Source organism: Zonotrichia leucophrys, chromosome 1 (assembly GCF_028769735.1).
Source record: "Zonotrichia leucophrys gambelii isolate GWCS_2022_RI chromosome 1, RI_Zleu_2.0, whole genome shotgun sequence".
Taxonomy (NCBI): Eukaryota; Metazoa; Chordata; class Aves; order Passeriformes; family Passerellidae; genus Zonotrichia; species Zonotrichia leucophrys.
In genome coordinates, this window is record NC_088169.1 from 101,173,289 (window position 1) to 101,187,714 (window position 14,426).

Sequence of the window (14,426 nt, forward strand, 5' to 3'; positions counted from 1 at the left end):
GCTAGTGAAGAGCAACCCAAATAGCTCTTTTTGGTGCAAAATCTCAACACACTAAGCCAAGTTCCCAGTTTGGGAGCGTGGTTTGGGCCTGTGGTGCAGCACACAGCATGAGGAGACAGTGCAGAGGATGCAGGTACCTACAGAGGGGTGCAGTGGAGCCTGCAGACCCCAGACATGCTCCTGGATTCACCTGTGTGCCTGTGCTGGCTGAGAACAAAAGTCCATGGCTCCGTGCTGCCAGCAGCCCAGAGATGCTGAGAGCAAAGGAAAGAGCAGGGAAAAGAGCAGGACAAAGGCACACACTCTGCAGTGTGATCACCATGCTGGAAAGAAGGGATGGAATTGAGGGGGACCTGGACAGGCTGAAGAGGGAATACTGTGCCAGCCTCATGAAATTCAACAAGGTAAGTCAAGGTCTTGCACCTGGCTTGGAGTATTCCCAAGCACAAACACAGAATGGGTGGAGAATGGATTGAGAGCAGCTCTGAGGAGAAAGACTTGAGTGTTGAAAAGCTCAGGATGCCCTGGTCATGTGCACTGACAGCCCAGACACCCCCTGTGCCCTGGGCTGGTCCCAGGAGTGTGGGCAGCAGGCAAGGAAGGGATTCTGCTCTGCTCTGCTCTGGTGAGACCTGTCCTGCAGAGCTGCTTCCAGCTCTGGGGCCCAGCATCAGAAGGACACGAACCTGATGGAGGGAGTCCAGAGGATGCTGTGGAGATGCTCTGAGGGCTGGAGCACATCTGCTGTGGGCATCCCTCTTATGGCTGAGAGAGTTGGGAGTGTTAAACCTGGAGAAGAGAAGGCTATGGGGAAACATTGGAGCCCCTTCCATTAGCTCTGTTGCCTAACAGAGCTCCAAGGGAGCTGGGGAGGGTTGTTGGACAATGGCCTGGAGTGACAGGACAATAGGGAATGGCTTTAGTGTGACAGACAGTAGGATTAGATAGGATACTGGGAAGAAATTCTTGGCTGTGAGGGTGGTGAGACCCTGGCACAGGCTGCCCAGAAAAGCAGTGACTGCCCCATCCCTGGAAGCATTCAAGGCCAGACTGGGTGGGGCTTGCAGACACTTGGTCTAGTGGAAAATGTCCCTGCCCATGGCAGCGGAGTGGAAATGGAGGAGCTTCAAATGTCCCTTCCAGCCCAAACCATTCAGTGGTTCTGTGATCCTGAGTTAAGACCTTCATCAGCTGGATGATCTCCTCACAGTCTTTGTCCAGGACCTGGTCCCTAGGAGCTTCCCTTTTTGTCTCTAGTGCTTGCACTGGAGGAAGCCGAAATGCTTAAAATATCTTTAAAAGCTCAGGTTGCTGATGCTCCTTCTTGATTCCCTCCCCTTGTGCCAGGAGGTTTCACAGAAACCTCTGACCTGAATTCAGTGTAGGATGGGTGTCCTTCCCCAGGGTCCCTCTTGGGAATGTAACATCCATGCGTGGGGTCATTGCCTGGAGAGCACAGGCAGTGCTGGCACTGCAGTGACTTTTATCCTTCTCCAGGCACCCTCTGACAATGTCCCACCCTGCTGACCCCTCTGACACTGTCCCACCCTGCTGGCAGCTCACACTGCCAGACTCCAGCCCACGGGGCCCAGGACAGGAGAGCAGCAGGTTCAAGCTGGAGACCACCCATGTGGCTGGGACTGTTTGCAGGGTGTCCACTATCTGGCAGGGACCTGTTTGTGGTCCAATGCTGCCCTATATGATAAAATCACAGAACCATGATTTGGAAAATCCCTCTGAGACCACTGAATCCAACCATTTTCCAGCACTGCCAAGCCCACCACTAAACCATGTCCCCAAGTATCACACTTACATGGCTTTTAAATCCCCACAAGCATGGTGCCTGCAGCGTTTGACAACAGTATTGGGGAAGAAATTGTCCCGAATACCAAATCCAAACCTCTCCTGAAAAACTTGAGGCCATCTCCCTTACAGAAGAGGAAATATATTGCTCAGTGCTGCTTAGTGCCCTCGGGAAAGCAATTCACCTGTGGTCCAAATGTTGCCTAGTGCAGCTTATTGCCCCTGGGACAGGAACCTGTGGGACCGGTGCTGCTCAGTACCTCTGGGACAGGGACAGATGGGAACACTGCTGCCCAGTGCTGCCGATGCCACCGGGGCAATAACAGCGCACGGCAGACGGGGCTTGCGCTCCCAGCAGGGCCGGAGGGGCGAGCGGGGAGGGCAGGTCCCGCGGGCGCTCCGAGACAAAGGCGGGCGCTCCCCGGCGCGGCGCGGCGCACGGGCGAGGCCGGGCGCGGCGCGGGTTGGGCGGCGGCGGGCGGCAGGTGCGGCCCCTCCGGCCCCTCCGGGCCCTCCGCCGAGCGGCGCGGCCCCCGCCCAGCCCCGCGGAGCCGCAGCAGCGCCGTCAATCAGCGTCGCCCCCGCTCCGTCCTCCCCTCCCGCACGCCTCGGCGCGCTGCATCGGGCTCGGTGACAGCAGCGAGCTGAGCGCGGCGGGAGGCTCCGCTCGCAGCCGGCACCGAGAAGCGGGCGCGGCGGCGGCGGGGCTGGGAGGGCTGCCGAAGCATGCGGAGCCATGGGCCAGGGCTGCGGACACTCCATTCTCTGCCGGAGCCAGCCGTACCAGGCGGCCGCATCTGACATGTGAGTTCCCTCCCGCCGGCACCGGGGATGGGGGACCACGCCAAGAGGGAGGGATGCTCTGGGAGTAATGCCGGGCAGAGGAGCGAAGGAGACGTCAGGGACGCAGGAAAAAGTTCCTCCTGCCTGACAGCTGTCAGGGAGGGGGTGGCAAGGAAATGACAAGAGACTGCGACCCCTCCCTGTTCCCCACTCGCCACCTCTGTTAGCCCCGGGGCAGGTCATCGCCGGTGTTTCTGTGCCAGAGGGCTGGTGTGAACTGAATCTCCCGGTCTCCCCATCACCCTCATCCCATAATGATTCCCTGCAAAGGTAGAAGGCTCCTGGCCCAGTGGTGGGCCGCAGGGGGGCCCGGGTGACTTTGTGAAATTCAGGTCAGCCTTCTGAATTGTGGTTTCGGCAGCTTCACACAAGGCAAGAGAAGCCAGCCCCTGCACAGCCACCCGCTCACCAAACAGATTTGGGGGTCCCAGTGTCACAGTGCCTGTCTGTGTAAGGCCAGGTGGGGATGGGGCTCCCGGGGTCACGGTGGTCTCCTGCTGCAGCGGGCACAGCAGGCTTTGTGTGACAGCGTGGGTGACCTTGCTGAGGGATGACAGTGCTCCCTGGAAGCAGGGAAGGGCGATACTCTGGAGAGCCCACGTGGCAAGAGGGGCAGCTTGCAGTGTGTGGATCCCCAGTGCCCAGAGGCTTGGCGGGGCTGGCAGAGCCCCCCGTGTCCGTGCACCCCCGTGTGCAGCGCTGGCTGTGCCGCAGCTGCTGGGAAGCAGGATGTGCGTGGATGTTCACAGTGCATGGGTGCTCTGGGCACCAAGGATCTGGGGTGCTCCCAATCCCTCCTCCCCCTGCTCCAGTGGGAGCAGATCCCACATTTTGAAAAGCCCTCTGGGAGGTTGGGCTGGACCACAGGAAGAAATGCAGGTCTAGGGCAGAAAGGAGGAAGGCTTCTCAGTGCTGGATTCCTTTGTTTGACAGTGCCAGCTCCACATGCTTGGGCTCTGGCCGAACTGCCTGGCTCAGCCTCTCACACTAGGACCACCAGAAGCAGGAGGGACTGGAATGTGCCCAGGAGCAGCCTGGGCTCTCCTGGAGCAGGTGCTTTAGGTGATGGCAGGACTGTTGGGGTGCAGGGAAGCTTCCATCCACTCCTGCTCCAGTGCTACACATTTCCCTCACCGAATTTTCACACCTTTATGAGTTGACCTTTGGGTGAGAACCTTCTCCCTCTCCACTGAAAACACCCTCCAGCATCTCTCTTGCCTACATGCAATGTGTGCCTTGGATCTGTTTTCTCAAGGCCCCAATAGGTGCTGATCCTCCCACGCTTCCGTGGGTGCTGGGTCTGTCTCTGCAGGCAGCATCCTTCCCCCAGCTCTCCTGGCTCACTCCCTGGTGCTGTGTGTGCTTTGTTCCCTGCAGAGATCCTTCCCTGGTGCTGCCTGAACACGTGCACGTGTCCTTTTCTTTAAGCAAAACACACAAAGGTCTTGAAATGCCATGCGAGCCCCATGTTCCCTCCTGCCTCTGCTGCTGCTGTTTAAAGGCTTTTTAAAAAAAAGTAAATGACAGAAAAGCTTGGTGTAGCAGGGCTGGCTGTGCCCAGGTGGGAATTGGCAGGCAAGGTGGGAATGGTGAGTCCAGCTGCTTCACCCTTTTAACATGGGATATGTCCTTCATATTTGTCCCTGCTCCTGTGAACCCCACGGGGTACAGAGAGGTGGAAAAGCTTCCCAGGAGTTGCCAGAGGATGATGTCCTCGGCCCTGCAGTGCTCCCTGGAGGGGCTGCAGTGTGAGGCTGGTTGTGGGGAGGGTGCTGCTGCTCCCTGCCTCCCCTCCAGTCCTGCTCTGTTCCATGGGCTGCCAGTGCTGCTGGGGCTGGCATCCAGAGGTGGCCCAGCTCTCCCATGTGCATGGTGCATTTTTTTTTTGCAAGGGGATGCAGGTGCAGCATTATCCAGGTCACGTTTTAACCCATTTCCTCCCTTTCTCCTGCCGGGATGTGTGCTCCCAGGTGGGTGGACGCTGACCTGGTTAGAGGTGGGTGGGGTGCCAGGGTGCCTGGAGCTGCTGCTTTCACAGCATCTGACAGCAGCCGGGGCTGGGGAAGCAGCTACTGAGCTCTGCAGATGGAAAACACAGAGGAAGAGATGCAGCTCTGAGCATCCCTGCGGGAAGGATCCAGCTCAGCGGAGGCTGGGAGGGGTCAGGGCTTCCTTCAGGGCACAACACTGTCTGGGACACAGGGAGCATGAGCTCAGCTGTCCTTTGGAAGCCTTGGAGCACCTGCAAACCCCTTGGAGAACCCCAAGGTTCTGGTGCCCAGACCCTTCATGGTTATTGCTGGTCCCTGGGCTGCATGTGTAAAATGCCATGGAAAATGCCCACCCCATCACTCCATTGTCCTGGCAGTCTGGCTGGATGGCTCTGCTCCCCCTCCAGGCACTGCTCCTCAGGGAAAGGGGTTCAGTGGAAGGAGGTTAACCTGGTCCCCCATTGTTGCGGTTCTTAGGTGAGGTTCTCCAGGTTTTTCAAAGCCTCAGGCTCTTCCTGCATTTGTAGCTGGGGCTCTTCAGGATCACCCAATCACCCACCTGCCTGTGCACCCACCCTGGAGCCTGGAGGTGCCTGGCAGGGAAATAGAGGGAAAACTCCTGGTTGCAAGCTCCCTGCATTCTGCATATGCCAGGAGCTTCCCAGCACCCTGCTCCTATCCATGGGAGGTCTCCAGGGGGAGTGAGGAATTTCCCCTCCGTCACCCCAGGGCATCTCCCAGAGAATCTCCAGCTTCTGAATATCCAGTTGCTTGGAAGTGATGGGATCTGGGCCAGATTCTGGCTCTGTTAGTGAGGATCCTCACCAGGTGTGCCCTGGCCATCATCTGCAGCAGAGCCTTGCTCATCCCCTGTGAGCTGAGCTGCTCTGGGGGCTCTAGGGGGCTGAACATCCATCTAGGGATGAATACAGCATTCCCTGGGGGCAGCAGTGGATGCAGCAGCAGTTTCTGGGAATCCCTCTTTCCTCCTGCTGCCCTCTGACCCTGGTCATTGCTTTTGTCTCATTGCCAGCTCCCACGTGGCTCAGTGGGAGCTGTGCTGGGCTCAGAAATGCCAGCAGGGCCTGGAGCTGCCTGGGAGTCTCTGCATGTCCAGCTTTCTCCTGGAGTGAGCTGGATAGGGAGTGTTGGGAGAGGCTTTGTTTGCTGCCATGGCTCCATCTGCACAGCAGCAGCAGGGTCAGGCAGTGCAGAGGCTGCTGAGCGGGCAGCAGGCAGCCTGAGCTTGGCTTCTCCCAACCCAGGTGTCAGGGGTGGGTGGAGGGTCTCACCTGCCTTAGCAGTGGGAGATGACAGCAAGATTTGATGTGTCAGGGGTTGGAGCCTGAATTGTGGGATGATTGGTTTGGGTTGGAAAGAACCTTAAAGCTCATCCCGTTCCTATGTCCCTGCCGTGGGTAGGGACACCTCTCAGTACACCAGGTCCCTCCTCATCCAATCTGGCCGTGTAGAAATGTGTAGGAAGGTGTTTGGAAACACCTTGTAGGAAGCTGTCCTCAAACCTTGTCATCCACACAGGATCCCCTGTGGGGAAAGGACCAGTATGGCAGCCTCAGGGACTTGCTGGGTGCCAAATGTCCCTGAAGCTGGTTGTTTGGCAGCAGCAGCCCTTGGTCCTCTCCTGTCCCCAAATGCTGCTCCCAGCAGCAAATCCTGCTCCTGAGCCCTGCCTGCATTCCTGGTGTGTGGAGTCAGAGAGGAGGAAGGACACGGGAGAATCTTGGGTGGGTTCAAGCCTTTTGGGCCTTTGTCAGTTTGTATATTCTATGATAAATTAAATAGGACAAAGAGAGGGATTTGGAAGTGGAATGGGGTGCATTTCCCACTGAAAATATGAAACCCAGACTTTTTTTGGCTGGGCCTGGGGCTGGGTTGGGGCTTAGCCTGAGCATTGCATCCATTGAGGACAGCCTCACTGTGTGTTTCGGCATCCCCAGAGCCCTCTGCTCTCCACCCAAAGAGGGAAAAGCAGACAGCAGAGCTGCCAGTGCAGCTCTGGGACAAAGTGCTGACTTAGCCAGAAGCCTCCTCTGCCTTCCAGTTGCTTCCCAGCCCCTTCCCAGGCTGTTAATAACTTGCACGTTTCAGCTGGGTGACTCAGAAGACGGTGAGCAGATATTTATAAGGCACATTTGAAAGGCAGAGACTGGTGGAGGGTTTTTCTTCCCCCTTTTCTTCTCTGGAGCTGGTGCCAGCTGAACGTGCCTGTGCTTTGCTTGGCTGTGAGGTGAGGTCTGGAGGGTGACCTGTCCATGTTCCCTGAAGTTCAGGGTCTGTTTCCTATGGCATGAGGATGCTGATGCTCCAGTGAAAACCTCCCTGCACACTTAATGTCACCCCATGGCAGCAGAGCACTAATGCCAGTGCCTGTGTGGGCAAAAGCTGGCAGGGCAGCCAGAATTTGGGAATGCAGGGATTTGCAGCCCCTGCTTGTTCTGATGGTCTCAGCCTGGCTCTGAGGCATGGAGCCCTGCCAAGCAGTGGCATGGATCAAGCCTGGTGAGGATGTTGCTGCTTCGTGGTGATGCTGTGGGATGTCTGTGCAGCTTCTTGGTGGTTTGGGGTTTATCCTCACACCAGAGCTGCCCTGTGTCTCCACAGCCCTGTCCTCAAGCCAACACTCGGCTTGAGCCGGGCTGGAAGGACACAAGCTGTGGGTGTTGCTGTGTTTTCCCTTGCTCTCCCCAAAATGGGGTCTTTACTCGTGTTTTTTACTGGTGTGATTACAGACAGGAGGATGGCAGCATCCTTCCTGCATGGAAAAAGCAGGTGGAAGCCATGAAGGCTTTAAGTAAGAAATTGGGGTCAAGGAAGGTGGTGCTAGTGATGGGGAACAGTGCCAGAGTCCTCAACCTCCTGACTCAGGCGGGGTGGTGGCAATTTTCACGAATTTGATTGTCAGCTGCTCAAGCCAGGAACTCCTGCAGTGGGATGGAAGTCCTGCACTGGGATGGAACCCCTGGAATGGGATGGGACTCCTGCAATGGGATGGAACTCCTGCTCCCCTCCTGAGAGGAGGGTGCTGGATCCTGAGCATGAACATCCTCAGGAGCTGCAGGAGGTGGGGACCCCCTCGGTCCTTCTGCAGCACCTCAGGGGTAGAGCTTGGCCTCCCTTTGGAGGCTGAGGGGCTGAAGCTGGGCCTGAGGTTAGGATTAGGGTCAGGGTCAGATCTAAGGGTAGGGGTAGATCTAAGATTAGGGTTAGAATTCGGGTCAGAGCTACTGCTAAAGTTGGACTAAATTTAGGTCTGGGTTTAGGGCTATGATCAAGTTCAGGGCTAGTTTGGATTAGGGATAGGTTTAATGTTAAGGCTAAAGCTAAGTTTAGCTTTAAGGTTAGGTCTAGAGCTAAGATAAAAGATTTAGGGTCTGGTTAGATCGAAGAGTAGTGTTAAAACTTAGGTTAAGTCTAGGGCTGGTGTTTGGTCTATGGCTAAGTTTAAGGTTCAGATTAGTATTAGGAGTAGTACTAATTTTAGGCTTATGCTTAGGTTTAGATTTAAGCTTAGGTTTAGGGTTATTGTTAGCCTCGGATTAGATTTAGGTCTAGGGTTAGAATGATGCTTCAGGTTAGTTTTAGTGTCTGTGTTAGAGCTAGATTTAAGGCTTATTTTATTGTTAGGGTTATAGTTAGGTTCAGATTTAGGGCTAGGCTGGGTCTGGGTTCAGGGTTCCAGCTATGCTAAGGTGTAGGTTTATGGTTAGGTCGATGACCAGTGTTATGGTTAGTGCTTGACTAGGGTTAGTGTCAGGTCTGCCAGGACAAAGGCTGCAGTGCTCCATTCTCCCTCAGCAGAATATGCTCCATTTTCCCCACCAGCACAGCCTTGGGGCCTTCCCATCCATGTTTTCCCCCTTTGGTTGAACCAAGGCTCTCTGGGACCTGTCATGGGCTTTTGTTTGGTCTTGCACCTGTCCTGGCCTCACTGGGGAGTGGGACAGGTGCTGAGTCAGCAACATTGCTGGATGAAACCCCCAAAACTGGGGATTTTTGCTAAAGCTCAGATGAGGAAAAACAGTACTGGCTGTGGACAATGCAGGTCTTGAGGCATGAGGAGTGTCCCTGTGGAAATGCCAGCCAAACTTCAGAGGCATTCCCCAGAATCAGCCCAAGGGCACTAAGGTGCCCTTTGGGTGCTGTTTTCCTTTGGTCAGACCCAGGTGCAGGTGGATGCAGCAGAAGAGCCAGGTGAGCTCTTGCTCCAAAGGATGCCACAGGAAACAAGCTGCTCATGGTGGGAGCTGGGTATGATGAACCCTGGGAGGCTGAGGAGGAGGCTGAGGGGACTGCTGTTGGATCTGACTGTCTCCAGGGAAATTATCCTCCTGGGAATGGCTGTGGGTCCCAGTCAGGCATCTGTGGCTGGTCCTGCACCTACCAGATCAACAGGACACAGCTGGAGCTGCCTGGGGCAGGATTTGTGCTGTGTGTGCCATGCTGTGGGCTGGGCAGCATGAGAGGGGCCACCAGTGCCAGTAGCTCCACGGGGTTTGGGAACCCCGAGGTCAGGCTAATGTCCTTGGGGCCCCCCATGTCCCGTTGTGACCATTCTCCCTTACCTCAAGGAGATGAAGCAACCTGTCCCACTGTGCAGGGATGGAAAGAAGGGATGGAAAGAAGGTCTCCTTCCCTGAGAAGCAGCGTGGGAGCTGGCTCCTGGCTCTGTGGGTGTGCTGTGCTGGTGGAGATGGAGGGCTCTGCGAAGGTGGGGTGCTGCTGGAGAAGCCCCTCTCCCCCGCAGCGCGGGCAGGGACAGGGACAGCAGGGACAGGGACAGCAGGTCCGTGGGCTGCCGAGAATGCAGAGTCAGGCACGGGGTGTGTTGCTGTGCACAGAGCCTGCAGCGATCTCCACGTGCCAGCTGACAGTGCAGGAGCTGCAGCACGGCCAGGGGGACCCCAGCTATGCCCCCTCCCTCCTGCAGCCCCCGATCTGCAGGCACAGCAGAGAACCACTGTGCTCCCAGGAGGGACCATGGGGATAATCTGGGAACCCTGTTGCCATCCTGACCTGTGCAGCTCAATTGGATCCCAGCTCCTGAACCTGCAGGCACATCAGAGAACCACTGTACTCCCAGAAGAGACCATGGGGATAATCTGGGATCCCTGTTTCCATCCTTTCCTGTGCAGCTCAATTGGATCCCAGCTCCTGAACCAGCCCTGTCATGGGCACTGTGGCACAGGGAAGAGGATGAGGCTGGGGACACTTTTCAGGTGGCACCTGGCTGCCAGTCATCGTGCCAGGGCTCTGTCCAGGCACAGGGTGGCGGGGGAGCTGGAGCCAGCAGTTCAACCACAGAAAAGCCATTAATTAATGGAAAGCATGGTCGAGGAATAAAAGCCTGACTGCTCCGGCACTGGTCCCAGTACCAGCGGGATCTTGGCTGTGCCAGGGAGCAGCCCAGAAGGGTTCACCAGAGGAGATTTAATTTGGATATTAGGGAAAATTCCTTCCCTGAAGGGGTGCAGCACAGGCTGCCCAGAACAGGGTGGAGTCCCCATTCCTGGAGGGATGTAAAAGTTTTGTGGATGTGGCATTTGGGGATATGGGTTAGTGGCAGGCTTGGCACTGCTGGGGGAATGGTTGCACTTGATGGTCTCAGAGGGCTTTTACAACCTCAATAATTCTGTTTCCATATTCCATGTGGCATCTCCATGCCAGTCCCAGGGCTGAGCTGCATTTCTCTGCCTGTTCCATCTCTCCCCCAGTACCCACACCAGCCCCACCACTGGCAGTCCCTACAGCCCATTCCCATTCCCAGTTTCCCCCTCCCCTCCTCTCAGGGAAAGCTGAGGCTTTGGAAGCCGAAAGCTCAACTCAGCTCTGGGAAATGGGTTGAAAGTGTCAGACAGAGCCACTCTTGCCCTGATGAGCCTCCAAGGCATGAGTGGCTTTGAGCTGTGTCGTCTCTTGTCCCTCCACAGATGGTCCCCACTCCCTAACTCTGCACTAACTCTGGCTCATGGGAATATTTGGATCATTTGAGAAGAAGTCCTGGCCCAGTAAGTGGCTCCCACTTGTGCCATGTTCACAGATGGATGATCCAGTTAGAAATCTGTGGTGTTGCTTGGGAGACGATCCCTGCTCCTAGAGCACTGTTGTTAATGGAAAGCTTGGGGTGTGGAAAGCACAGGCAAGATCCTGGCTCCTGCTCCATTCTCACTATTTTTAAGGGAAAACAATGCTGGAAAGGAAAAAAAAAAGAAAAGAAAGCAAAGTGAAAAAAACATGCTGAACCACGATCAACTGCAGCTTGCTTTCCTCCTCTAGTTACCAAATAAATGGACTAATTGAAAGATGAGTTGGCAGCATCTGTAGGGTTGCATTTATCCAAGGATAATTCCCCAGGGATTCAGGGTAACTGTGTGTTTTCCCTCTCACCTGGCTATGCTCCTGCCTGGTTTGGCTCCCTTGGGGTGCTGGTGGCTTTGCTTGGAGGTCCCCACGGTGGTGGGATTTGCAAGGATGCCATGCAACAGGGATGGAGATCATGCAGTAGGGACAGGGATTTGCAGCCTTGCAGGGCTGCCAGGCTTTCCAGCCCTATCACTGAGACCAGCTGCATTCCTGTGGCTCCTGGCACCCCTGGGGGTTTGCAGGGATGCCGTGGAGTGGGGACAGGGATTTGCAGGGATGCTGTACAACAGGAATGGATTTACAGGAACGCCATACAGCGGGGATTTGCAGGGCTGCCATGCAATGTGGACAGGGATTTGCAGCCTTGCAGCGCTGCCAGGCTTTCCAGCCCCCCCACCAGGGCCAGCTGCATTCCTGTGGCTCCAGGTAGCCCCGGGAGCTGCTCTCCAGCCTGGCAGTGGGGGCAGCTGCTTGCACAGGACCTGATGCTCCAGGGCGGAGCACCCGGAGCAGCGTGTTTGCCGAGCAAACAGGGTTCAGCCTCCGCAGCCGGATCAGCGGCCTCCCCTCGTTTGCTCAGCAAACAAATCCCACCCGGCAAAGCTCTGGTGCCACCGCTGCCCTTCCCGCAGCTCCTGCCAGCTGCCCTGGTACTGCCATGCAGCACCTGGCCATTATTGTGCAGCCTGGAGTTGTGCAGGGCTCCTGATGGCTTCAAATGGAACACGGCAGCTCAGCAGCCCTCCCTGCCTTTCCTGCCTGCAAATGCCAGGGTGCTGAACCGTGTGTGGGATCTGTCCTGGGGATGTGCAGGATGAGATCCTTCAGCTCCAGTGAAATGGTTTTGCTCTGGACTGAGCAATTGCAGGATTTTGTCACTGCTGGAGGCTGGGGGAGAAGGAAACTGCATTGGCAGGTGTTGGCCTGGGAGGCTGGCTGCCCTGGTGATGGAGGAAAGGTGTCTGGGTGTGTGGGGCTCCTGGAGCACTGTGCCATGCCATTGCTGCTTCCCTTGCTCCAGGCTCTCCATGGCCGCAGACTGGGTTCCCTCTGGGGTCCTGATCCCCCCATAAAACACTGCCCACAACCCAACTGAGGTGGGGACAGATGCCACCTCCCCCCCTCCCTTTGCCTGGAGACTGTGGGATGTATCCCAGCCATTTCATGGGCTGGTTGCCTGCTGCTCCAGCTGTCATCTTTCTCTGCTTCCCCTTTATTTTCCCCTCACAGATGCACTCTTTAGCCCCTGCTGCCTGTGGAGACGGAAAAACTCCCTTTGTCCAGCACTGTTGGCTACCTCAGGGACCCATTTTCTTCCCTGAGGTGCTGGAGGCATATTCTTCTTTTTATCTTCACTCCCAGAGCAACAGGACTGTGGCTTGGTCAGGGTGTGACTGTGGGTACTGAGCCTCCCACCTCACTGCACCATCCCTGGCCAGGCACTGGGGTCACCCCTGTCACCCCATGGGGACACTTCTGCTTTCCCCTCCACAGAGCTCTCTGGAGCTGGGGCCAAGCCACCCTCCAGCCTTCCAGCTTCTCTAAAGTCACCAGAGTCACTTGTGCACTTATAGGCCACTAAGTGCTGTAATTACAGATATGCTTTAATTAACATAATTGTGTTTCTACGCAAATAAAACATTTGGCACAGTTAATTCCAAGGCTGCAGCTCCAAACACAAGGCTTCCTGGCCCCCCTGTGGAGGTGGCAGGGGGGCTGGCAGAGAGTGGGGCTCTCACCTCCCTGCCAGAAAATCATCCCAGTCCCAGCCAGGGCCTGAGCCAGAGCCCCCCTTCCCCTCTGGAGTGCCCTGCCCTGCTTTGGTGCAGACAGCTGTGCTGGCAGACACTTGGATCGCTGGGAGATGGCACTGGCCTTGCTGGAACGCTCTGTTGGCCTCAGTGGAACAAAGCACTGGGATTTCTGGGATGCAGCAAACCCAGTGGTTTGCTGGGACACAGAGCTGGACTTGCTGGGATGCAGCCCCAGGATTGCTCAGACGCAGCACTGGGTTTGCTGGGCCGTGGTGCCCAAATTGCTGGAGTACCACGTTGGGCTTGCTGGGATGCAGCCCTGGGTTTGCTGGGACACAGCAGTGCCCTTGCAGCAGTGCCAGGGGTGCTCACCCTGGCTGGGCAGTGGGCACAAAGGGTGGATCCAGCCCCTCCATCCATCCCAGAACATCCCCCTGAGCTGCCCCAGGGTGTTTTGCCCTCCCAGCACCCAGAGAGCTCTCACTCCCCATTCCCTCTTCAGCAGACCCCAGAGCTCCCCACGCTCTTGGGAGCCTTTGGATGAAGGCTGGAGCTGGAGGCAGCATGCCAGCCCTTTGCCAGGAAGATGCCAGGAAGAGCTGGGAAAATGGCTGGTGCTTATGTGCTAAAATGCCCTTTTCATTTGAAAAAACAGAAGAAAAGGGGAAAAAAACATATTCCATTTTTCTCCAGCTGAAAATGAAAGTGATTATGTAACGAGCAATAAATTACAGAAAGGAATGAGTCATTGGAGCAAATCCCAAGAAAGGCACAGTATTTTTAGCTCCAACACCCTGTGCTGTATTGTGCATTAACCCTTGCAGGACTTGGGCCCCCACTGCAACCTGCCCCTAGGGTGCCCCCCCCAGAGGCATCATAGTGGTTTCTGTGAGGATTTTATCCTTGTGGCATTCCCAAGGGAAGATGGAAATGATGTAAGCTGTGAGCCCCTCATCCCATGGTCCTCCTTTGTATGGGATGCTTATGGGTGGTCCAGGGAACACTGCTCACCCCAGATCCATGTCCCCATCCTGGGCTAAGCCCCTGCTTCTCTTCCCCTCTGCTCATTCCCACTGGGATAATAAATCCTGATCCCTTCCTGAGACCCTGGGCACCACTGTTGTTTCCTTGCCAAAGAGCCTGAAGAATTAATTAGGAAATAAAAGCGAGGAACAAATTAATTGGAAAAGAACTAGCGAGGGAGCAAGTGAGCAATGCTGCTTTAATCCAGGTTAAATTGGGGAGTGATTGCTTTGCTAGCAGAAGAGATGATGAGGGAGAATTGGAGCAGGCAGGTGCCAGGTGAGACAATGGCAACAAGCATCCAGGTGCCAAGGGCTGCCCATGGAGAGCTGTGCTGAGTGGGGAGCAAAATCCTGAGGGTGCCAGTAGGAAGCTGGAAGAGGAATCTGGAAGAGGGGCTCAGGGCTCAGAGTGTCCCAGGTATGTCTGACATACCACTCAGACCATTCTGGGGAGCCCAGAGCTTGGAGCACCCCTAGAAAGAGGGTCAGAACATTCTTAGGATGGAGGCATGGAGCACCCCTGGGATCAGGGCTTGGAGCACCCATTGGAGCAGGGCTTAGAGCATCCCTGGAGTCAGGGCTTGGAACATCCCTTTCTGAAGTGACACTATCATCCTGTGGGATCAGGC

General features: G+C 56.0%; 1 protein-coding gene across 1 annotated transcript in view; it reads left to right on the forward strand.

Moving 5' to 3' along the window:
* The first annotated feature begins 2,296 nt into the window (after positions 1–2,296).
* Positions 2,297–14,426, forward strand: part of PDE2A (phosphodiesterase 2A) — a 41,507-nt gene continuing 29,377 nt past the window's right edge. Inside the window, exon 1 of the mRNA XM_064726084.1 lies at positions 2,297–2,607. Coding sequence (XP_064582154.1) covers positions 2,540–2,607 — 68 coding nt within the window. The 5' untranslated portion in view covers positions 2,297–2,539. The remainder of the gene's footprint in view (positions 2,608–14,426) is intronic.